At 37.4% G+C, this 25,909-nt stretch overlaps 1 protein-coding gene across 2 annotated transcripts in view; it reads right to left on the bottom strand.

Moving 5' to 3' along the window:
* The window catches only part of LARGE1 (LARGE xylosyl- and glucuronyltransferase 1), a 274,450-nt gene that overhangs the window by 178,950 nt on the left and 69,591 nt on the right, over positions 1-25,909 (bottom strand). For both annotated transcript variants that reach the window (XM_032105181.1, XM_032105182.1), the window contains one exon: positions 15,426-15,612. In XM_032105181.1, the coding sequence (XP_031961072.1) occupies positions 15,426-15,531 (106 nt within the window). In that variant the 5' untranslated portion in view covers positions 15,532-15,612. The remainder of the gene's footprint in view (positions 1-15,425; positions 15,613-25,909) is intronic.

Below are 25,909 nucleotides of genomic sequence, written 5' to 3' on the forward strand. Positions count from 1 at the left end.
CTGGTGTGACTAATTAGTTCCCAACACTCCACTATTGTTAACAATAATATTACCTAGCCTATAGAGTGTTTTTCATCAGTAGATCAAAAAGTGCTTAGGAAATAAGCCAAGTGTCATTACCTCATCAAGTAATAACCACTAAATAATCAGCTCTGCTGCTGCTTTAATCCTTAAAAATGGTGTTTTAAAATCATGAAGAAGCCAAAACATAATCTCCAAATAATACACCTTCTCTAGCAAAGGAGATTATTTATTTCCTGTTCAGTGGAACCCAAGAGAGCTCCATGAACCAAATAGGGAATATATTTGCAAAGATACCACATAGGATTACAAGGGACCTTTTCAGTTATTGAGCTCAGGCCCAGTTGTCCCAGGCTGAAATATCATATAAGCCCTTTCTTAAACAGCTTGAGTTTTGCATTAAAACTAGTGAGAGCTTTTTGCTCTCATTAATACCACAGACAGACTGTGTCAGAAGTACACTGATCTGATGAACAGATATTTGCTTCCCATTTGCATTCCTACATGCGTTGTTGATCTGATAAAACACATTTGTCTTGGTATTAACAATATCTGCTCATGTGAAAAGCTCTTCCCCGTCTTGTGTATTTAGAAAGCTCTGAATTTGATAAAGGAAAGGAAAGAAACAATTAAGCCTCCCATTCTAATAACTAGCAAGGTTTAACAAGTTTTGCCTGTGGCTACTAACACATATGTGCCACCCACTATCCCCCCGTATCAAATTCAACTTTGCTAGAAATATTTATTCAATGTCCAAGATTCAGTTCCAGAGCAGTGACAATCACCTAAGAGTCCACTATAATGTATTAAGATTATTCTTTTCCAAGGTGCCTTACATGACACTTACCAAAACTGATTTTAATTTACCACTGTATTGCCCTGTTTTAAAAAAAATCTATGGTGGAGATTCCACAACTCCTGTTCACAATCTATCAGGACACTTCAAACTCTCTTCTGTTTAGAGCTACTTTTCCTCTTGTCAAACTCTGCCTAAATCTCCCATTGCTACAATTTCAGGCTGTAACTTGTTATGTTCTGATCAAATCCACTTCTGTATGCAATGCAAAGTCTAGTCAGCTTGCAGCATTGAATACAAATGTGCAGTCCTTGTCTTCCTGAGAATTCCAGTATTTATCAACCTTTCTCTCTTTAAACAGCTAGAGAAGAGCATTGACCTTCTACCATATGCTTTAGGACAGTACTAAGAGACAGTTATTTCTCAACAAACATCCTCAGAAATAGTAATTCAAATATCTTGCATTACTGCTTATGTGAAGTTCTGATCTGTTTTACCCTATTTTTGCTCCTTCTTGCTTACTTTTTTTCTCCTGTACCCATAGCTGCCATTGCCATCAATTTGGTAACAACATTCTGCTGTTTTTGTTAGAGAAAAATCATCAATACTATTAAATAGGAACATGTTTTTTCCCATATTCTGAAATCTCAAAAGTCATTATTTCATTCAAAAAGCCATCCTGAAACAGTATTGACTCTCTCAGTTCCATCTCTTTTCTTCTTTTCCTTCTGTTTCAGCATCCAGAAATGTACTCTTCCTTTTATATGAATAGAATATAATTAACCAAATCTTAACTGTTATATAGTGTAGTTCTTCAGGTTTTTTGTGATACACTGGAACTGTTCATTAGAGTACACAGGCAGAATACGAACTCTTGATCAAGTTGCAGTCATTGTATTTTCGTTGTTTTAGTCTTCATATTATTTTTAACCACATAACCATCAGTAGTCTTACTGGAGGGTTGATGATGTATAGCTTCTGCTCTTGAGTTAGACTAATAATAGAAAGTGCTAAGAGGTCTAGACAGACTTAAATTAGCCTTAAATAGTCCTTCCACCATCAGCCATCACCAAAAATGCCTCACTTGCTGGATTGCTTTTCTCTTTCTCTTCAATACATTGCTCATCTAATGTTGTATTTGCTCTTGAGAATGCCTAATAAGCAGGTTATCCATATTCCTTGTAACAGCAAATTCTCTCTTAACAATTATTAATGATTTCCTACAACTTTAAAACACTGATTCAGTTAAATCCACAAACACTTGATAACTACCAAATATTAATCATCAATTTGCAAGTTTGACCGGTAGCTTTTATGTTCAGAATAGGTTTCACACAGAAAAATTCCCTGTAATTTCAAAAGATGCAAACCTAATGAATAATTTGGAATGTGCACATTTTCATGGTGCTGAATCTTTTCACACATACATGATACTCAAATACAAGGTCAGTGTGCAGCACAGCAAGGCTGCTTTTAGTGATACTGCAAATGGTGCTTTCATAACAGAACTCAGTGTCTTCCTGACTCCTCAAGATAATACCTTCTTTTTTCCATACGAATCCACTTTTTTACTACATCCCACTACTTGCAATGCATGCTTATCTTTTCCTTTGTCTTCTCTTCCTGCCTGGATTATTATAAAAAAGCCAGCTTGCAAGTACTCCATTCAGCTTTCTACCAAGAAATTGTTTATGACAAGTGACAGTAACATCTGAGCACTGTTCTTTCCTCACTCTCATTCATTAGCTCCTCCATTCCTAATTAAACTCTCAGGTTCTGTTTTCACCACACCATTAGAACATCTTTTCTGTGAGATCCACTAAAAACGGGTTCCAGCTCTCAACAATTCTGCTTGTGATTCTCACTCTCGCTGAAAATCTGATTCTTCCAACAAGCACCACATAAAATTACCACAGATGATCTTTCCACCAGTAGAAGTCTTCCATTACTTGTCTGCCTCTAACCAGAGTCTATTTCACCACAGCTCCCATATCAAGCATCTTCCTTTTGTGCAATCAAACAGGAATTAGCAGAAAAAACATCCCCTGTTTAGAAATGGCTCAGATTATGTGCAGTCAACCGATGTGCCAGGACCTTAGTGGACTATTTCTGAACAAGATTCAAATAATATAAGGTCTTTCTACTCTTTGTAATGTACTCATGGATATGTAAACAACTATTTAACTATTAAAAATATAAGTCTATTTAAATATGCAAGGATTTTTACAAACAATTTGTTTGCAACCTTGCCCTTACTAAAAAAATAAAGGAAATAACGTATCTCATCCTCCTCCGTATATCATAGACTGCAGTATGGTGTGAACATTTCTTTCCACAAAATTACCATTATGTTTTACTTCAGGTTGGCACTATTTGTTGTAGATTTGTTGGTGGAAAGGGTTCTGTCCTTTCTTTAGCAGTAGTAATTGCAATGTGTAATACTATTTTTTTCTAAGCTAATATCTAGACTTACTGGCCTATTGTGGCTTTAGTCCCCAAGGTGAAAAAGTGGCTATTAAAAGCAAAAATACTTCTTTTTAAAAGACCATTTCTAATACAGCTCAGGATGTTTCTGTGACTTGAAAACTTAAGGGGCCTGCTGAAGTTCCAAAGTTCATCCCAAGTGAGCAATGTAGATAGAGGCCTTTTAGGAAGCTAAAATAATGCAGTTATACAAGAGTCTTCCTAGCAAGATAGAATAAATCAATCCCCCCAGTAGAGAGAAGCACCAGGCTGGGGAGCCACATTTTCTAAGAGATTTTAAAAGGTAATGAGAGATTCAGGACTAAAGTTCTCAGGTGCTCAACCTGAGCCTCTTTAAGTTTGAAGGGGCCTATTTTTCCAACAGGAGAAACACTGACTCAAAACCAGGCACCCGGAGCCAGCAATGCAAAGAATGGCAGCATCCACAATTATGAACTTAGAATGTTACTTGAGTGCTTTCACATCATGTGCTGTTCAAATTAATCAACAACCTCACTGTTCAACCATCAAATCCACTAATACATGAGGTTTATCTGACACATACTAACACACTGACACATACTAGAAGACTAACCAGTATTCTTTTGACCTCTGTGTGTTGCTTTGTCTTAGTCTGATCTGTCCTCTGACTAAGAAAACTGTAACCTCCTGCTGCTCCTGATGGAGACCTTCTGCTTTTAAAACCACTTAGAAGCTGATAAAACCCCTGAAACAGGGGGGATATGTAGATTGCATATTAACACCTAACTACAATCAGACAGTGAAGTACTGATAACAGGTGACAGTAGTAGCATAATCTCAGAGAAGAATTTTATTACGTTTAGCGCTTCTCTGTAAGTTAAGTTTGTGCCAGTCTAAGAGACATGCCATTTGGAGCAGTTACTGCTATGTCAACTAGTCTAATATCCCACATGAGTGCTTTTATTAGAACAGATGTCATTTTGGAAGCTGTTTTATGAAGTTTTCAATGTGGCTTTTTTCTTGTCATCCCCTGATTCAGTGTGCTCCACATCACCCATATTGCACTGCAAATCTAACCACACTTCTGAGGCACAAATAAATAAATGTGTGTAAACAGGAGCTGAGGACAGGGAGGATATGGAATTTTTCAAGGGGAACAGGTAGTGAGTCACATACCAAAACAACAATTCCCATAGTTTTCAGTATCTTGATTTAACCCATCTTCCTTCTGAATACAATAAAAACCATGAGTCCCTGAAGTAGCTTTGTTCAAGAAATAACCTTCTTCCCTCCATCTCCTCACAGTGGTCTTCAATTAAAGCCTAAAATGATGAAATTCACTGAGACTGACAGAGGAAATAAAAGGAAAATAACCACTGAAATGCATTATCAGAAGCAGATTATTAAATGTCCCGCAGACATCGGTGCGAGTGACAGCCACCAGAGCTCATGAAAAAAGAGAAGCAGAAAATTAAACTTCTCACTGGGCCTAATGATGATTAATATCTCTTCTCTGATGAGCTGAAACTGCTTAATCTTTGCTATTAATATCACATCACTGAGGTACAAGTTTGGCAGCTGAAGAGAAAGGGGGCATATGCGAATATTTAAAATTGGGGAGAGGAATAGAAGGACACAAACAACAGAGGTACATTTTGCTCTTAAGTCTCTTAAAAGCAAGAAACTCAGTATGAAGCTGAGAGTCACCATCAGCAACTCTGAAGTCAGGTTACTATGAGGAAGCTCGTGGGCAAACAAAGTCATGCAATTTAAAGGAGATAAATAGTAGGTTTCAATCGTTTGGTTAAACGACTGCATTTGCATTCTACAGGAAAGACCACTTAATTCATCACATCTCCATTCAAGTGTACATGAACAAGCAACTAATACCTTCACCCAACTCAAATAAGTTAGATAATTGTTATTTTCAGACTTACTTACCTCTGTGTATATTGGCAAAGCTTTGAAGAAAGTTAGCTGGAGTTCCGTGGAAACCAGTAATTATGTGTAGCTGTGCAGACGCATTTTTAAACTTGGTTCCTATAAGAATATTCTATAAAATGTAACCTCTCTGTTGAGATTTTTACCTTAAACCCTTGGGTTTGTAATGCACTGAAGCAAGAGGTGAAATAGCTAAATCCATTATAATTAACACTGCTAGAAAACATTCTGTGTGTATTACATTTCAGACCAAAAGAACACTTTGTTAAAGTCAGTGTAGATCCCTTGAGACACCCATTATAACAGTTTGATTAGTAGAGAATGAAAAGCAGATTTTACAGCATTTATTCATCCGAAAACATTATTCCTGCTAAAGTTAACAAGCAAAATCATGGAGTTAGGTTAAATTAAATTCAATGACAGGTAGGAAATACACTGATTGTGAGACATTAAAGTGGTGGTACGATTTCAATACGATTCTAGAATGCTGAATGCCTTCATATTGGCAAAGAAATGGATCAGAAATCTTCCATGTTTAATGTTCTAAAGGTAACTTGTAAATACTGTACAGTGATTTTATGTTTTATTTGGAGAACTGAGAATACCATACTGATAAAATTTAAGTTTATAAGCCTTGATCCCATGAATAATTGGCTGCCAAATTAGTATTCAAATACGTATTTTTTTCTTAAATTTAATAACTGTTCTTAACCTGCAACTGAAACTGTTTTTTAATCTTTCCTGAAGGGTTATTTTTCACAAGTGAAAAGGTACAGTAACCTGTAGCCCAAAACAAATACTTGGCTAGGAAAAATATTCTGGACTGGGATGGCAACCGATCATCCTGATAACTAGCTTCTACTAGCTATGGGAAGATTAGCAATTATCCTACAAATTTACCTCTTTTTTTAAACAGCTGTAAGTTGTGATAGCTGTAGCACTGTAGCACTCTCATCTACAGTTCTCAAGGTGATATTCCTTACAGTACACTTTATACACAGCAATATCTCATAATCACGATTGCCTATTTTACATGAAACTGAAACTGTTAAAATGATCCTTTTTCGTTTTTCTTTTTCCATCATCTGCTTCTTGTCTTTCACTTCTTACCTTGAAACCAGAAATATTTGGACAGAGATTAAAGCATGCATTTTTTATCAAGGTGGAATAATTTATTCAGAGATGTGCTAGAATCCTCTACCAGCTTTAAAATCAAGTTCAGAAATCTGGCTAGAACAGCTTTGGTGCATCTAGAACGCATGGGTCAGATGCAGGAATTACCAGCCAGCATTATTCTATCAACTCTACCGTGTAATACAGCCTGTGCGATGCAAAATGTAAGAGGCATTGATTGTTAGCAGTCACTCTGATGGTAAAAGCCTACAAATCTTCACAAGCCCATAAAACATCAGTAACTGTTCTGTGCACTTTTGAGAAGAATCTACAAATTTGTCTGCCAGGTCCATTTTGAAACACAAATTAAACAAAGACTGCTGCAACAACTCTAGGAAAGATGTACTGGCATGTAAACAAGGAAAGCTGAATGATAAAATAGGAAAAATTGGAAAGGAAGATGATGTTGGGAGAAACACAACTACTTTGGGGTATTGTTTTTTCACTCTACTTAATCACATAAGAAACAGATAGCTTTCGCAGTTTTTATTCCAGCAATTTCTTCAAGTGCTTTCCAACATATAATTCTATCTTATTAGCTATGGCTTTATTTCAGCTCCAGAAATAATCCTCTATATATTACACAAATGGTATGCAACATTCTTTGATATTAAACTACACCATGACAACCCCAATCCTGTGTCTAGAGAGCCAAATTAAGATCCTATTGTAGCACCAACAGCCATAACTGCACTGGGCTTAATCTGCTTAGGAGGAACAATAATCACTTTGAAGATGTAGGGGCCCAGGCTTCAGTGACTGTAAAAGGGTGCATAAGCTGCCCTGGCTTCCTCTGCTTTGGTGCATCTCTACCCCTGACAGTACCTGTGCTTGCTCAACAACAGCCAACACAAGCAGGGCTGACTGTGCTACAGTCACATTGCCAGCTTAATTTGTAGAGACACATCTTTGGTTTTTAATTCAGGACCTTAGTGTGTTACTAACTCCATGCTTGTAAGCTACTCCAGGTCTCTAAAAGCTTACATTTGTGATGGTGATTTCACTGGGTGTTTACAAAAGTTCAGGAAGCAGTATGCAGAGAGCACACCACACACCTCTTCTTTAGAATAGGTATAGATATTATTACAAGTTCACTGGGAAGAGTATCTCATTGTGAAACACTTTATTTATACAGTAAAATATTTTAAGTAGGCCTATAATTATTTTTTAGAAGTAAACATACCAAACAGAAGCACAGTCTCCTTTGGATTGTGAATTTAATTTAGGGAAGTGTGACGACTTTATGATTTTTTTTGGTAATTTTGACTTCACTACTTTGAGCTCTCCCCCCCTAATTCCTCATCTCTGCAAACTCTGACATTTAGCAATTTCAAAGGTAAACAGAGTTACAAAATTTAAAAAAAAGAAAAAAGAGGATTAAAACCTTGATGTTTATATCCTGGACTTTGACCATTTTGCAGCATTATAGAGAAGGGCAGTCATACCACAGGTTAGAAAAAATTAATGTTGCAGGATAGCTCAAATAGCTGGAACAGGGCTAAACTGGAAGAGAATCTCAGGCTAAAAACATATCAGTCTCCAGGTCATCAGCTTTCCCTCTTTTTGTTGGTATCTACAAAGCTGAGTGAACCAGGATGACTGCTGTCAGACTATGTTTTTGAAGTTAGTTGTGCATTTCACTCAATAGTCCAAGGATATCTAGATACATTAAAAAAAAAAAATCTCTTTCAAGTCTAGAAACAAGAATTGCAAAGCAACACAAGAGAGGTAAAACTTCAAGGGAAGGAAATAATTACTCAGTGGAACAATTCAATGGCTGTCAAGTCTGAAAAATGTTTGAAAATTGTATGGAGGGAATAAAAGAGATGTGTTGAAGATACTGGTATGGTTAAACTAAGCATACCTAAAATACATCCACCCAATAACAGCTTCCCACTCAATTGCTTTTCCTAAACCATTCCAGAGCATAATCAGCAGAACATAAGAATGACCATACATGATGTGTGAAATAATTATTTGAATTTTTTTTATTTTCAGCTTGACTCCTCCTCCTTCTGGTATTCTACACATTTAAATAAATACTCAAAATGTAAGTTTCAAAAGTACTGGAAGGCACTAAAGATGCAATTTGCTGTCTAACCAGACAGATTTTGATTTCAAACTTTTTCCTGATCTGAAAAACACTCCACAAATCTTAAATATAAAAACTTCACAAAAATCAAACAGCCCAAATTAATTGTTCTGAGAATTAAAAACTAAATATTTTATTTCAATCTTTTAAAGCATCTCTATTTCAGATACTTCTTCATCTTATGCATACACATGTGTTGACCGGCTTGCCTGTTTGCCCCCAAAGCTCATTGATTAATTTCAAATTACTTTGTTAGAGGGAAAGAAGTCAGAGGTAATGAAGCTTCTACTATTGCCAGGGACAGAGAGAGAGAGAGATGAGAGATGCCAAACACACTACCACTGAGAAATACACTGCAGCATGATCTCAAGATTTATTTAGATACCAGGAGATCCATATGGGAGCTAGATTTTACAAATGCCCTGATTGTAGGAAAAGCAACTTCAACATCAATCAGCTGCATGACATCAATCACAGCAGGTCAGGCTACATTAGTTCCAGCACACAAAGGAGTTCTGGTGTACTTATAACTGCACATTTTGTTTCAGAAAGCCAAGCACTACTTCTTGGGGTTTGTTTATTCAGGATTTTTTTAACAAAACATTTAAGCTCACCTTGTTTTTCTGTTCTTCTATTAAAAAACATGCTTTAACTATGAAGTTAGTAAGTACCTATCTCTGAAACAGAGGAGGAATAACCAGGAAATAACAGTCCTAGTGTTAAGTCTCCCAAGCAGCCCTAACAGAATTTGGGCATCCAGATATCCCTTCTTGGAAGAAATTTGCTCACTTTTGTGTAATGCAACTTTTATAGATGGCATTCTTCCCAAAAGTTTGTTCAAAGAAGGAGGAAGACAAAGATGAAACACAACCCTTGAGAAATCCCACCGATTATATTCAGTTAGCTGCTGTTCCAAAGAAGCTGGCCCCTCACTCCCGTCAAAGAATTCCTTTTCATTCTGAACTTTCTGTTTCTGCCAGAAATGACAAATTAAGAGCTGTCTAGAAAAAGAAAGCCAAGAGAAAACTGGTGTTTAGAAGTGAAGAACTATTCCATCCAATCAAGAGGTTGTACAGAGAAGAAAGAAGGTAAGCCTACAGCTTACTTTACTTTTCTGAAAGCTTGTACTTAAAAATATGAGCATCAAAAGCAAACGTGTGCCCTCTGTACTGGAATTCCAAATAGCAATGCAGACTTGCTTTCATTTGGCACAGCACGCTGGCAAAAGAAGTGGCCACTGCAAGATTCATGGCTTCTCCTGAGATAACAGGGTATTGGTTTAAGGATGTGAACTCCTGGCAAGCTAAAGAAAAAACAGCACTGACTTCAGCATTTAGGGGCTCAGCTGGAGTGGATCTTACTAGCTAGGGACAAAATTGTATTCCAGAATTTTAAGTTTAATTGAAAAAGTCGTTGAGAATAAAAAAGATCCATGCTGCCCCAACTCCACAATTTGACCTCCAAAAGCTTCTCACGACCATGGTGGATTTTGGCTGACACTCTTGGCATAAGGCCGTTCTTGTTTTGGTACAGAAACTACTTCAAATTTCCTGTCACTGCTCACAAGCAGACTGTTTATAAAATGGGGAACAAAACTCTTTACTTTTCCATATCCACCTATTAATTTTATTTTCTTAGATGATGGATATGTAAGACTTCTCAAGTCTGTAAAACAAAATAAACATGGGATCACTGGCTTCTAAGCTAAAGATGATGAGCAGAGAACGAGATTCAGCTTTCACAGCATGGAACTTCTGGTCCTTTATCAGTGTTCTGTATTACCAAATCACCAGGGTTTCACAGAAGGACAAGTTTTCCAGGATAATGCAACAAAACTTCACATAAGCCTAAGGTCTTTGCTATCATAATTCATTTTACCCCCAAACATATTTAAGAAGGTATAGTGATTGAAGTAGAGATAGAGGTGCTTAAGAGACAATGCTTATCACCTGAAATAAATGTAATGAGAGGAGTTAGCCACCATCATTTACTCCAGAATGGAAATGAAGGGGTGGCTTTTTAACTAAAGATAGCTAATATCCACTAAACACACTTCCTATAAACCTGTTCAGGCACCCATCACAGTAGCACCCTCACTATATGCAGAGGCACCCTTTAAGGATTTCTCTTCTCAGAACTTTATTAAAAAGACAGGATCAATACAAAGGTTGAAGCTTCTATTTTAAATGGACACTGGATTAAGTTTCCTTGTTTAATCCTGCTGAGACACATATGAGATAAAATTCAGGCCAACTGAAGTAACTGAATTTTAAAAAGCAATTCTAGTTTTTGTGTCTTTTTGATTACATTGTCTGTGAAGGAATTATTTTCTGATGTTTGTTCATCAGTTGCAAGTGTCTGATAGACATTTTAGTAATTAATTATTTGTTTGCCTCTTCCTATGCGCAACTTACTGCAAGCATTAAAAATTCAGGCAGTTTTCATCAAGCACATAGACCATGTGATAAACTTTTGGCACTTAAGACCAAGAAACCCCAGAATCAGTTTTTTGATTCAAGTATTCACAAATATGATTTCAGAATCTACTTTCCATGAATATTAAAACTGGATATTCATTGTTTCCATAGACAGTCTTCCCAATTAACATATTCACTAGACTATTTATGGAAACATACACAAAAAGAGTGTGAACAGCATCAAAGTGAATCCATTTAAATACTAAGATGAATATTTGCAGCCTTCCTTCAATTTATTTTATTGTATTTTATGAGGTGTTTGCCCAACTCTGGCTTCAATCATGTCTCTACAGATGACTTTGACTGAAATGAATTGTCTGGGAATGATAGTTGCCCAACACTGGAGTGAAAAGAGGACAATCAAGGAAAGCAAGTCCCAAGAAAGAAGGCAGGCTCTGTTTTTTAAAATGCTACCCAAGCAGTTAAAAGAAACCAGAGTCAACTGCTCTCTCACAGATTCCCTACAGGATCTCACAGAACTTTTCAATTTTTCATCTTAAGGTTACATTATTGACTCTTTTTTTCCTGGGAAATATGTTCTACACGGGAGCCCTACACACATACTTTAGGCTTTCAACCTCAAGTGGATCCACCACACAGGGACTGGTAACTCGAGTGTATTTTCATCCTGTCAAAAGAGAGGTGACCGTAAATCTGCTGAGGACACACAGACACTTTTTCTTTCTTTCTTTCTTTTTTTTTTTTTTTGGAGGAATCAGTAATCTAGAAAGCATGGTCAAATTACAGTTCCAAATCTCCATTTTACATGACCTTCATGGTAAGGGGGATAGAAAACTGCTGCATATAGCTTGGAAAATTAAGCTATTTATGGAGCTACCGCTAGTTAGTCAAATTGCTATTTTTTTTCTAATGAAAATTTATCATGTATTATTTGATTATTTCCTCTTCCCTGTTTTAAATGCACTCCACCTTTCCTACTCTATTACTTTGTCTTTTGAATATAGTCTAAGAATGTTGGAACAATTAGCTTCTTCATTCAAAGTCACTGATAACTGAAATTATGCTGTCCTTGTCCATTATTAAAACCAACAGTAACCAGGTATGTTCAAAGCCTATACAATATTCAATATCATCTTTAATATTCTGCTTCATAACCTTAATAGACATATATACATGATTAATGAGGCTTTTAGTAGCTATTGCTGTCATAGCTTGGGTCACACCACCTCCAATGAATATTCTAAGGGAAGGGTCTTACTGGAAGTGTCTGAGTGACAACCGTGAAGCAGCAGGCTGCTGTGTACTTTCTGACAAGAGAACAAAATCCAAAATAAAACAAAATTCTGTCTTAAGGAACTTGAAACTATTTAAAAAGCAGAACATGGGAACAGACTATAAAACATGGAACATGGGAACAGAATATAAAATATGCAGTAAGGCATATTTTATATTACGGATTCACTAACAAAGCTTTTAAGGGGATTCTAATGTGATCCCACTCCCCTGCTAGGCAAAATGAGTAACTTAAGTGCTTAGATATAAACACATGGATGAGTAATCTAAGAATGTAATTCCTGATTACATCAAGAATATATATATAAGGCAGACACTGCACTGCAGATGTCATACCAGAGACATTTGAGTTTAGAACTCTGAAACATACAAACAAAAAGCCTGCAAAAGAATAAAGAAATCCTTACAAAATTTTTTGCTATGACAAATCAGCTGGGTCAACCTTTTAACTAAGTGAATAAAAGACCAAGGTGATGTTACTACTGTATGTAGGTATCTTCAAACAGAAACATTCCCAAGCCTGGCAGGCAATAATTATCATGGATTCACCAAAGGTAAATCATGCTTGACCAGCCTGACTGCTTTCTGTGATGAAATAACTATGAATACATGACCAGTTGATGTGATCTCCCTTGAACTGAAGCACAGTCTCCCTGTATCCAAGCTGGGATTTTACAGTATATATGGGTGGGCTAAATAGGTGAAAAACTATCCAGATTGTTGGGCTCAAAGGGTGATCGTTACTCATTCATGGTGTTTCTGAAAGTCCATGTATTCTCTATCCTTGGAGGTTTTCAAGACGCTGTTGAATAAATGCCTAAGAAATCTTGCCTGATTCCAAAACCCACACCGATTTGAGCAGGAGTTTAATGAGAGAACTCCTGAGCTCCCTTCCACACTGAATAATTGAGTCTATGAAGATACCAGGTGTTGATGGTTTCTTTAATTTGGTGGAGGAAAGTCTAAAAAGAACCATTTACTCAAATCTAAAACCAGATGTACTGAAAAGAAAATTTCTAGCCCTGTGATTAACGAAAGAAACTAATGCCAGAAGGCAGAGAGGACTTTACATTGCTGATGGTTTCAAATCAAGGCACAATGCCATTGTGAGGCAATTTTTACTCAATTATAGAATCATAGGATGATACAATGGTTTACGTTGGAAAAGGCCTTTAAGATCGTTGAGTCCATCCATTAGCCCAGCACTGCCACATCCACCACTAAACCACACCCCTAAGTGCCACACCTTCACCTCTTTTAAACATCTCCGGGGATGGTGACCCAACCACTTTCCTGGGCGGCCTGCTCCAATGCTTGTCAACCCTTTCCATGAAGAAATTTTTCCTAATATCCAATCCAAACTTCCTGTGCTGCAACTTGAGGCCATTTCCTCTTTTTCTATTGCTTGTTACTTGGGAGAAGAAAGCCACCTCCACCTCACTACAACCTCCACGGTGAGCTCAAACATGAGTAAATTTTGGGAACCAATGTGGAGAAAAAAAACAAGAAATCATGTAAAATAACAAAATGGCATTAACTTTTTGCCCATAATACCTACAAGTTAAGGAAAATGCTAGCTATTATTCAGTTAAATAAATATCTAACTGACCTTAGTTTTTAACCAACAAAGATTAAATAATGCCCCACCCAAAATTAAGAAAAAAGGAAAATGGATATAGAAAAATAACTGAAAGAATTACTAACTTTATAGAATTTCCAGTCCTTTTCCAGTGCCAGGCTTTGTAATAGGCAATGGGCTTTGTTCCCTGGTTTGCATTTAAGATTAATTCACACTGAGAGCTTTAAGTCACTTCAAATACCACGTAGCAGCAAATTTCAAGATTTGTATTGAGTTCTCTGTAAAAACAAAGGATTCTATCCACAGAGGGATTTAAAACACCATGGCATTATCAATTGTGGACACAATTAAAATAGTCATTACAACAAAGCGGCATAATATTCTTCTAGAAGCAAAAAGGTGAGGCCTGCATTTGCACAGCTTTTAAAAATCAAACAAAATCAGTACTGTTCTGCCTGCCAGATCATTATTTTTAAGTATGCAGCTAGCACCCCTCATATTTTCAATTTAACATGAATCCTGCAAGTGTTTCGTTCTAGAATGAGCTCATGGAGTTACTGCACATTAACGCAGAATTTTAAGTACTCAAATCAATTTACATAAACAAATATTTGTACATGGCATATAACTAATTCAGAATTGTATGTAACACATACTGAAAATCTTTACATGTTCTTACTTCTAATTTAACGTGGAAACCCATTTTGTTTCGAAACAAAGCACAGACTTGTCAGCCAAAGAGACATGAAAGAAGCTTGACATTTTCAACAATGCCTTTTTAAAATTATCAGACTGTAAACTAGTGACTGAACAGTTTTTACGAGGCTGGAACACCTTTCCTCATGCTAAGGAAATTACAAAGGCTGAATAGCTTTTTTTTACTCCTGCCAAAATTACACCTATTGGCCAACATAAAATGCTTCACCTCCACAATAAACAAAACAAAGAAACAAAAAAAAGCTACAGAGTAGCAAAAAACAGGAGAGCCAGAATCTATGAACCTCCCCTAACTGAAGCATTACTGCTGAACTTCTGTAAGGCCAGAAAAAAAACTTCATCAGAGAAGCAATTTAAAAGACAAGGTAGTGATTATTCCATGTCTTGTTATAAAAAGTGCTCATTACATAGCTGCAAGTCAATGTACCTATAAACTGGAGGATTTCCACCTAAAGAAAGAAGGAGACAAAAGATATTCCAACTAAAAGAATTCACTGGCAGTCAGATGGATGTGGATACAAACTAGTTTTATGCAAAGAAACTTTAAATTTATTGTTTTTCTGTGTTCAGCATATCTTAAATGAGATGTTAAAAATCTTACCGGGCAGAGGATAGATCAACTTTTAAAAATTAGAAAACACAGAGGAGAAATTAGTAAACTGGGCAGGCGGGGAGTTGTTGCACTTTTTCAAAGTTCAAAGATTAGTGGAAAACCAAGTAACTGTGGCCAGTAATTAACTCAGCATCCTCAGCAGTGAGAACATGGTAAGGAAGGCCCTTTGTTGAAATCTTCACCTTGGGAACTATTTCGTATGCAAGCCAAATGAGATTTATTCAAATAAAATCAATGATGACTGATCTGCATTTGTCTGCCCAGCTGCAATTCATTCAACACCCCACCACCCCCCCCAGCCACTATTCCTCTCCTACCTTCAAAACTCCCAGCAAACAGATAAATCCACGTAATGGCTGGGACAAAGAGGACGGTCAGAGAGGCAGCCAGGAATTTCCGTCGCCCTCTGCAGATTCCCAGCATTCTCTCAGGAGTGCAGATTCCCAACCCAATGTTGTTCCTATGTTGGAAGCAAATAGTCCACAGCCTCCCACATATTACTCCCTGAAAAGGAAAGGAAAAAGCATTTCAGCAGCTTATCTCTCTACAGCAAGTTATACACATACACTATGCCAGTGTTCCTAAAGAGTTAAAAGAACAGGGCGAAAAAAAAGGCTCCTGCAATTTCAAGGCGGTACCCATTTCAAAATTATCCATGACCACTTAATAATAAAACAAGTTTTAGAAGTCAGGTTAAGACAGTAAGTCAATAAACCACATCATATCACCTAAATACACACTAAGCTCCATCTCACCAAGAGATGTCAGCTTTATTTGTGGTTTTGCCCTCATTTTACTCTACAAGAACTCTGGGATCTTTGATGCCCATGTGTGCTGGGGTCCCATGGCAGATAAGAGAAAGCCACCCACATTCCTTCACCTGCTCCCAAAGAGCAGAAGTCACCCCATTAAATCAGTGATCTGTCATGAACTCAAAAGAGTGAACCAAAAAAGGAAAGGTAAAGTTTGGGAGTAGAGGGATGTCACTGAAATTACCCACTTTGCACAGCAAAAAGCAATGCTGATGAACTGCTATGTAAAAGGGGAGAAGAGAAAGTTCAAAATGGGCAAGGAAACATCCTTATTCACACAGGGGCTATCAGGAGCTTTAGGATGTATGCCATGAGAGAAGTGGATTCTGCTGAATAACAGTTTCTATTAGGAAAAAAATAATTCTGATCTTAATTTGAAATAATCGTTCTGCATTTCAGAGGGGCTGAGAAAAAAATATATGAGGATTTTTATTCACAGGAAAATGAATATTCCCACACCAGTGCAGGCATACAGGGCATAAAAATAACATTTCACATTGGTAGCAGGTTTTTTTGAAAGGGAAGGAAAGGCTAGTAGTAGACAAGTTCAAAAAGGAAAGAGAAGTATTAAGTCCATGCAAATCTACTTCAGGTCTTGTGTGAAAGGGCTTAAGTTTTTCAATTCTAAGAATAGAAGTAGTCTACGAGAATGATAGGGAAAAAAAACACAGACTCTAGCAGTACAAGGTGTTTAATAACAGTGCCCTTTGACTTACTAGCACTAGAGCTGAGATAAGCAATGAAAGCATTTCTACAGTGACATGTTAACAATGGGTGCTGTGTGTCCTGAAAGTGTCTTAGCTCTACAACTCCACATATATTGCAGTAAAAATCAATTCTGAAATTAAATTACAGCAAAAATGAGAATGTAGACAAAAGAAATAGGTTCAGACAAAAATCTCTGGTGCTAGAGGTACCTGGCTGCAGTAATCAGGCAAACTTACAGCTGTTCCCTGAGCATTCAATAGAGCCCACTTTACTACACTACAGTTTAAGAGCCATGATAGTACTGTGACCTTGGAACTGATAAAATGGACTATAATTTGTCCAGAGCCAGCACAAAAAGCATTCCATTGTGTCAGCTTTTCAAGGCAATGAATGCCTCACCACAGAGATTTTGCACAAAATATGTGGGCAGACTTAATATTATCAACTGTGGTATTAGAGTCACTCTGTGTTAGACAGAGACACACATTTGGTAGATAAATTGTGGAGAACTCTTATCTTTATTCACTGTATTTGGATAATGATTACATTTCATTTCTTTTCCTTATAGCACATAGCTTGTACAACTTCTCTGAAGAGAGTCCTTTACGTGCCTACTTGAAAAACACTGATAATTTCCCTGGCTTCTGTGTTTATAAGCATGCATATTATAAAGTGCACAGAAACACTTATTTTAAGTAGGAATTACTTTTTTTTCCTGAAATGTACAGCCATGCACCACTGACATCAGTCTGTGCCCAGAAAAATAAAGCTCTGAAAATACAAACTCCCAAGCACAGTCACTGGCAGCCACATCTTGCACTGCAACATGCAGTGCCTGGAAACTGCTCCTATCAATGACACCTGTAAAAATTACAGGTAACAAAGTAAGATTTAACACCATGTTTCTGAAATCATGCTGTTACAAATTGCCAGGGCAATGACATACACACTCTGAAGCCCAGAGTTAAAGTGCTGGTAGTGGACTAATTCATCCTGGGGTGGCATATTTAAGAAATAATTCGATTTTTCGTATATATTCTTTTAAATATCCATGCAAGTTAAGTTTCTGAACAAGCTGATATGGAGGATGGAATCCAGCTTTTCTGCCCTACGAATGTAAAGTACTCTAACAAATCAAAAAGGTAAAAGGAACAACACTGAACTCCCAGTTCAGCTGTGAAGGAAAGATAGGAATGTGGCAAATTCAGTTTTCTACAAATTGTCATCATTCAGACAAAACAGCCAAATCATTTTGCGCATTCATGTGTATCCTTTATCTAACTAGAAAAACACTTGGGAAAATCCTAAACAGACAAGTCAGCTTGCAATGAATCACCCTAGGAAATGTTGAGGTATTTCTTTTAATAGTGCTTTAAAAGAACCATAAACTACTTTAAATTATGCTTCTACTATCTCTCCACCTCCCCCAAAGTTGTGAATAGCTTCCCTTGGGTCTTAAATATTCATTTTTAGTGTATAAAATCACAGCACCTGCTGAGTACTTTTATCCAAAGTAGACGATGCATCATGTGCAATCCTTACACAAGCAATTATATAAAACGTCCATGAATGGTAATGAAGATCCTTGGCTTACAGGAAGAGCTTTGGACTCAATCATGTATTCACTATTGGCTTTACTCAGAAACAATGTTACCTAATATACCACTGTCAAATAAATTGAAAGAAGACATTGTAGTTCTTCTGACTTGGTTTTCCTTTCAACAGGTGCCAGACTGACATCCACCATGAAGGGAAGTGATAACGCTGGCTGGACCAAGGACTGAGCACAAAACACAGCAGCACGTTTCTGCCGTATGAGCTTGCAATCGCCTTTCAGAATTCTCCCACCGTTCCGTTTCATGGTACAAGCTAGAAGTGAAGCTACTTCAGATGTGACACTGCTAGGTACATTTATCTCTTCAGTAAAATGGTTCACTTCATTTCCACAAAGCCATGCAGTGCTCCTCCTGACAGTTAGCACGGCTGTTGAGACTGAAAACTAAACACCTGTACTCAGAAATACACAGCATGAAATATATCAGAAACAAAAAGGATGAAAGAGTAACCGGCCATTTTAACCACAGCATCCAGGTGTGATACTCCAATCAAAAAATAGCCAGTGGCTCCTCCTTACCTGTTGCCCAATGTTAGTATTTTCAGATACATCTAACTGAGCCACAAAAAGCACCCGCAACTTTATCCATCTTTACTGGGTTTACCTCAAAGCAAGGGAGACCAAGGTTAGACCCAGAGTGAAAGGGAACATTTGTGTTTACAGTTTCAAACGTGGTCTCAGCTTCACCCCGCTAGACACAATCAGATATTCTGCCTGTGCCACAGATACGCAAGAGTGCATGCATTGCAGGATATTGTTCTACCGTGCTCTTCAACTGTGCTCTAAAAGCATCACATATAATTGTGTTTTAGAGATCTGATTCAGTAAGTAATACCCACAAAAGCCAGTTGTATGTATATCATGTATGTGATGTTCTGCTGTATGTCAGATGCTCTACACTTCTACAACACACCAGTTCAGGATTTATAAAACCTGCTGCACAGGAACAGCTCCACAGACTGTGCTGCGACCTCCGGCAGCTCACCCCTGACTGCTGCTAACAGTGCTCCAAAAGGCTACCAGCTTAGACAATGCCGGTGTGCGGGGTCACAGCAGGAATTAAAACAATTTGGGTTTCTCATTACAAAGACTTACTCGTGACCTTCTTACCTGACCAGAATGACCTTTCTTACCTTCACATATAGTCAAATACTTCCACTAGCTACACTAACTTACCAGAGTACTTTCTTAGTTTTAAATTGTGGATTATCTCCTCAGCTAAGTGTGAAGCAGCTCTCAACCTGTATGAGCAGCACATATATTAAAGTATGTAACACAACACTAATCACATTTGTATTCAGTTTCTATAGATATATTTTTTTTTTTAATTATGGCGCGAGAACTCGACTATGTCAGACATTCAGCGGGAGTTCAGTGAAACAATGGAAGTAATTATGAAAACAAAAATCAAACACAATTAACTAGATTTAACTGCTCTAACATAAAAAGCTTTTCTAACTGCTTCAAACATTTCCTAGCATTTGTTACAGTTAATCTTTTCCCAGTAATCTTCCATTTGTTTTCAGAGCCACTGGAAATAAATATATACAGTTAAAGCTGTTTATACAGCAATCCTGTGCCTTGGCTTTGTTGTGTTTCTTAAATCAACGTTATCTAATGCTTTCTGTTCTTCCACACTTGCAGTCACAGAGTCAATGAACAATTTCTACTGTAAAGCTTTTCCCGTGGCTCTGTGTCAATGTAGCATTTGTCCCTTATGAGAGATTTTACAATTTTTTGCCAAACTCGAAATATAAATAACATAAAGTAAAAAAGCAGTATCTTATGCAGTATTTTTCCAGTTTTGGGTTTTTTTTTGTTTTGGTTTTTTTATTTGGTTTGGTTTGGCTTTTTTGTTTGTTTGCTTTTTTTCTTTAAATGTTGCTAGTGAGAGTTTATAACGAGTTTACTCCTTGACACTCAGATTTTATCTTGCAGCTTTGCAGTCTTCCCATTATGGAAGCTAGTTGCCATGAGACATTGTAATATTAAAGAAAAGTTTGGTACCATAAAGGCAGGGTGTAGAGTAAAACCAAGATTAGGAATCACAATATGAAAGAATTAAATGGTAAATCTTTATTTAAATATAAATATTTCTCTGTTCATTTTCATGGTTTAAACTTAGATAGCAACTAAGTACAACACAGCCACTTGCTCATACCACATCCTTCCAGTGGGATGGGGACGAGAATCAGAAAAGGGGAAAACTCATGGGTTGAGAAAAAAACAGCTTAATAATTCAAACAAGGTAAAATATTATTACAATCACCATTGTTATTACAACAACAACAACAGTAACTGCAATGAAAAGGAGACAGAGAGAGGAATAAAGCCCAAGAAAAAGCAGGTGATGCACAATACAGTTGCTCTCTACCTGCTGTCCAATGCCCAGCCCATTCCTGAGCAGCAGTCAGCCCCTTCCAGGTAACTCTCCCAGTTTACATACTGGGCATGTTGTCATATGGTATGGAATATCTGCCCTTTGGGTCAGCTGTCCCGGCCATGCACCCTCCTGGCTTCTTGTGCAGCTCCTCACTGGCAGAGCATGGGAAACTGAAAAATCCTTCTATTTGAGTTGATGCCATGAAGATTTTTGCCTTTTCTTTTATACCCCTGTTATACCTTTTTACAGCTTCTGTATTCCTAGTGCTTTTTGCCTACATTCTTGGGACTTGTTTGTTAAGCTAAGAGACTAAACATTTTAGAAGCTTCATAGCTAGGGATCAGTGTGCCCCAGACCCCAAGGTCCTCTCCAGAACATATTCTGTAAACCAAGATAGAACCATCCAGGGGAAGGTTCCTTGGGGAAGGGGGGGCTCACTTGAACCTCTCATTGGGGAATCTTTGATAGATATGCTAATTAGTAAAGCCTATAATGTTATACCCAATGTTGGGGGGGGACACACATGAGATGAGAGACACAGAGACACAGGGAAAGACTCAGTGGGGTGCATCTCGATGCATATGACCTGGACGTGTACACCTAAGGATCCTTAAGAATAAATACCAAGGTAAAATCCCTTTTCCCCTTCTAACCGTGTATGCCTCTTGATTTTAAGACCAGGAAAAGGCATCAGAGTAAACATGACTTAGCAACAACAAAAATATCAGTGTGTTATCAACCTTATTCTCATGCTAAATCCAAAACACAGCACTGTTCCGGCTACTAAGAAGAAAATTAACTCCATCTCAGTCAAAACCAGAATAGTTGGCATATTCTACTTCTCAAGTTTTTAGAACAGAACCAACATTTTGAAGGAAAATGCCACCTCTTCTCTCATCAACCTCTTCTTCCACCCAGAACATACTACAGAAACTAATCTAAGGCTCCTTTTGTTCCCACACTCTGAATTTCCTTGGCATTGGAGAACCTCACCCCAAAATGAGACTTCTAATCCTACAGTATCATGACTTTAAAGAGGGATTAGGAATACACTCAATCTCAGCAGCATGTCAGAAGTTCTGTGAAGCCACTTTAAGGTAAAAGATTGCAGCAGTTTCCAAATGCTACCAAATGTACTCTTTCTCAACTAGTTACAAGAAAGCAGTCCTGTCCATAAGAGAGAAAATAGCCAGTAAGCTGACAGCACAAATGAGTTCTGCCTTGGAACTGTGCTAACTGCTCCAAGGGCACACAGGATTGACATCTTTTGTATCTTCACTCAGTACGTGCTGTGGCTTAAGGAAAATTCTATTAGTGTCCTGTTAATCAAAGTTTTCTAGAAGGTTCCAGCTGTAGGCAACACCACCACAGGAATGGAATCTCTCCTGACTACTCACAGAAAGAAGCAAATAAATAATATGTTTTCAAATTTTTCCTTTTTTGTTTCCATGTACTCCTTCATGTATGTACATATACATATATTTATATATACACTGCTAATGGCATTTTTTTTCCCTTTCAAGCCTAGAATTTCATTCGAAAAAATGAAAGCCTGCAACTTCAAAAATTATTATTAAGGAATAAGACAATCTAAGACCAACAGGAAAAGAATCTTTTCCTAAGCCTCCAGTAAATGTCACTCTTTATATGAGGGGAAAAAAATGCTATCAGTTGAGAAAAGAGAGAAGCAACAAAACGCAATCATGACAGAAAGATCAATCTTGCCTGTAACATTTCATTTGCAGCCAAAGAATTATACTTACTTTCAAAGCAGCTACTGACCTGTTTGCTTAGGGAGTTATCCAAACCCTATTTTTACTCTACTTTCTCAGCCGTTTGGGCATACAGCATCAGTACTTCCTGACTCCTCAACCTATGTAAGGACTCAGCACAATTCAAAGGAAGGGAAACAGAGACTGGCTTGGCTTGTGTACGGCAGAATTCTAACAAGACACTAGGTATACATACTAAGAGTACTTTAGAATTTGAGATCCCAGTGTCATTGAATTATGAACATGCTGGAGACCACGACCAGCCACCAGGATCACATACCTGTGATACAGACCCTTTCAACAGAAAAGCAGCTTTCTTTCCAAATCACAGTCTACGGTCAGGCCACAGCATTATGACATATAGGAATTTCAGACTTATAAAAGGGACAAACCTCCACACCTTTCCAAATCCAAGCATCTCCACCCTAAAGTAGTGGCAGAAGGCAAAAGAAAAAAAAAGTAACATGCTATCTGCTCTAACCTCGAAGAAAAAACATCAGTTTGTTGGTGTATTACTGCTCTCCCTACCTCTACACCACAGCATCTTTCTACTTCATAATCAAATACAGACCATGGGTTTGTCCATTCACCAATTCCCTTGTGTGCACGCAACCACATAGAAAAGAAAATGGTCTTTAAAACAGGAGTAGGGTACTATGTACATCATACATAACCCTTCTCCATAATTTTTATGCTAATACTTTGCTTCTCAGCTGACGTTCTTGGATGCTTGTTCAAAAGCAGTGTTTTCCTTCATTAGAATCTACTAAATACGAAGCCTGCTCTAACAAGGAAATTGATTAAAGATTCATTAAAAAGTTTTGCTCAAGAGAAAACAATTATTTCTTGAAATGTTGCTCCCTGACAAAAAAAATCCACATCTCTCAATGAAGCAAAGTCCTATTATAAAAAGTAAAAAAAAAAGCACAACGAAACCCCCCCTCAACTTCTATTTTACTGCATAGATCTCAAACCACAAGTTAGTTTTACATGGGGATTTATAACATGTTTACCTATCTATAACATGCTTACAGCAGCTACTTACTTGTCACATGGAAATAAAAGCTGGCATGGTACTTACAAATTGATCTTTAGTAAATATTTGTATTAAATTAAGCAAATTAAAATTTCAAAAATAAAGAGACAAATGGGCCCAGGTGGCACTCTCCTCAATTCTGACAGTAAGAAGGAAGGAGATGAGGAGTGCAGAGATCGCATGGTTCAAAATTCAGTTGTGCAGCTGGTGACAGGAGACACCTGGCTGCAGCAATCAGGTAATGGATGGATACAGGATTTTTAGGAAGGACTAGACAAGAAAACCAGGAAGAAGAATTGCTCTGTATGCGAGAATAGCAGAAATACACGAAGCTCACATTGGGGTCATTCCCCTCTCCTCAGCAGTGGTGAGAAACACCTGGAATGCTGCGTCTGTGCTCTCCAGTGACACGGCCAGGGAGGCTGCAGAGCTTCTATCCCTGGGGACATTCAAAACCCAACTGGCCTCCAGCAACCTCCTTCAGTTGACCTTGCTTTGAGCAAGGTGTTGAACTAGGCAATCTCCAGAGTTGTCTTCCAAATGCACCTCCACGATTCTACAATTTTGTACCCAGTCATAAAACAAATAGTGCCCATTTAATGTAAATCCTCAAAATTCCAACTAACAGCTATTCTGCTACGCATGAATGAACATGCACATAAACAATTATACTGAAACACAGAGAATCCCAGGTTAAACTTTTAGCTAGCAGGAATCAATATAGCTTCAGTAAGATCAATTCAACCTGCATCAATTCACAAAAATATGGACTAAGTCTCTCAAACTTGATGAAAAGTTGCATTTTTTATATAAGCACCAAAATTCTGACCTCAATACTATATATTGCCTAAATACTACCACACCCACAAATATTTTTATCAGATTTATATAAAAATAAAACAAACGTTGAAATGAAAATTCCAAGAATTGCTGGTAATTTCCTATTTGCATAATCAAGAATCAGCAAATCGGAAAAAAAGTGTGGTGTTTATAAATATGTGACCATAATCAAAAGCAGAAGACAAATCCTTCGCTACGATCTCAGTGCTACTTTACCTATACTTTACCAATACATTGCACACAATACATTCTCAATAGTTCTTAGATGCTACAACAGAACATCAAACAGCACCAAGAACTGTGAGCAACCCTTTTTTTTGTAAGTTTCCTGCTGAAATCCCTGCATTTCAAGGTCTGGTATCTACTACTTCTTAAATATTGTACCATTCAAGTGGGCTATAAGGACCATCCTTTTCTGTAGGCTTTCTGAAGGCTGAGTGTGTTCTCTACAAATTAATGGGAAAGGTGCTTACACCCCACACTCCATTTTACCTGACAGAGAAGCAAAGCTCTTGCAGAGTAATTTGGTATCAGACACTTTTTTAAGTAGGAAAGGCAGCTGTGGATTTAGATTATTTCACATAGGACACGTTCTTGAACACTGGAACACTGGAAGACGGCTTGATGAACTGGAATTTATAAACACAGGTTTCTTATGGCTTCTTATTTAGTACTACACAGATTAATGTGGGTATTAGACAAGAATGGCACACAAGTTTTAATTACAAAAGGACTATGAAAGGTGTTATCAAAGCTAAACAAAGCTGTAGAAACCAGCCTCAAGAGGAGATGCTGGCAAAAACACTTTCTAAAGAATCCAAATTTTCCATGTATGGAGTTAGCATTTCAATAGAATCATAGAATAGTTCAGGTTGGAAGGGACCTCTAGAGGTCATCGAGTCCAATCCTCTGTACAAAGCAGGTTGAATAATGCTCTTTCAAACCAACGTATCATTTGGATAGCTCTTCACTCTTCATTTAAAAACTACTGTCTGAGGAAGGGTGGTTTGCCTGGAGAAAAAGGGCAGTGGGCTCTGTGTTCCTATGTCCTCTCCATTTCCTCACATTTCAATGATTTTCACTAAACATTTCATTGTATCTCTGCATGAAAACCTCAGTGTTTGTAATTTCTACTGATCTCATTATCATCACCATTGTTTTTGGAAATTCCTGTAATTCTGCAATTAGACGAAGGTGCAAAAATAATAAATATAAAATATTTAGTAAATCTCTTACAAAGAAAATTAATACACTGGAAAGAATTACCTTATTCAAATACACATATTTAACACTTCCACTTTAAATTTTATTATAATTCATAATTTTCAGGGCAAAAGGGAGGTTGCCAGAGCTTTTCTAACAAAAGGAAAAGAGGATAATGATGATGCTGAGGATCACGAAAGGATGTAGAGGAACGCACAGTCACAGCCACGTTATATAAAACAAAAGCATGCTTTTCAGTGGCTGGTGGAGATGAAGGGAGAGAAAGAGAGAGGATGAACACCTCTTATTCTCTCTCCTAACTGCTTCAATATTCTAGTATCTTTTAAGACAATTTGACTCTTTCTTTGTCTGGCAATCATTAATAAGAGCAGAAGTCAAGCTACCCTCTAATAGTTCAACAGTGAGTCTCAT

This window comes from Corvus moneduloides, chromosome 4 (assembly GCF_009650955.1).
Source record: "Corvus moneduloides isolate bCorMon1 chromosome 4, bCorMon1.pri, whole genome shotgun sequence".
Classification (NCBI taxonomy): domain Eukaryota; kingdom Metazoa; phylum Chordata; class Aves; order Passeriformes; family Corvidae; genus Corvus; species Corvus moneduloides.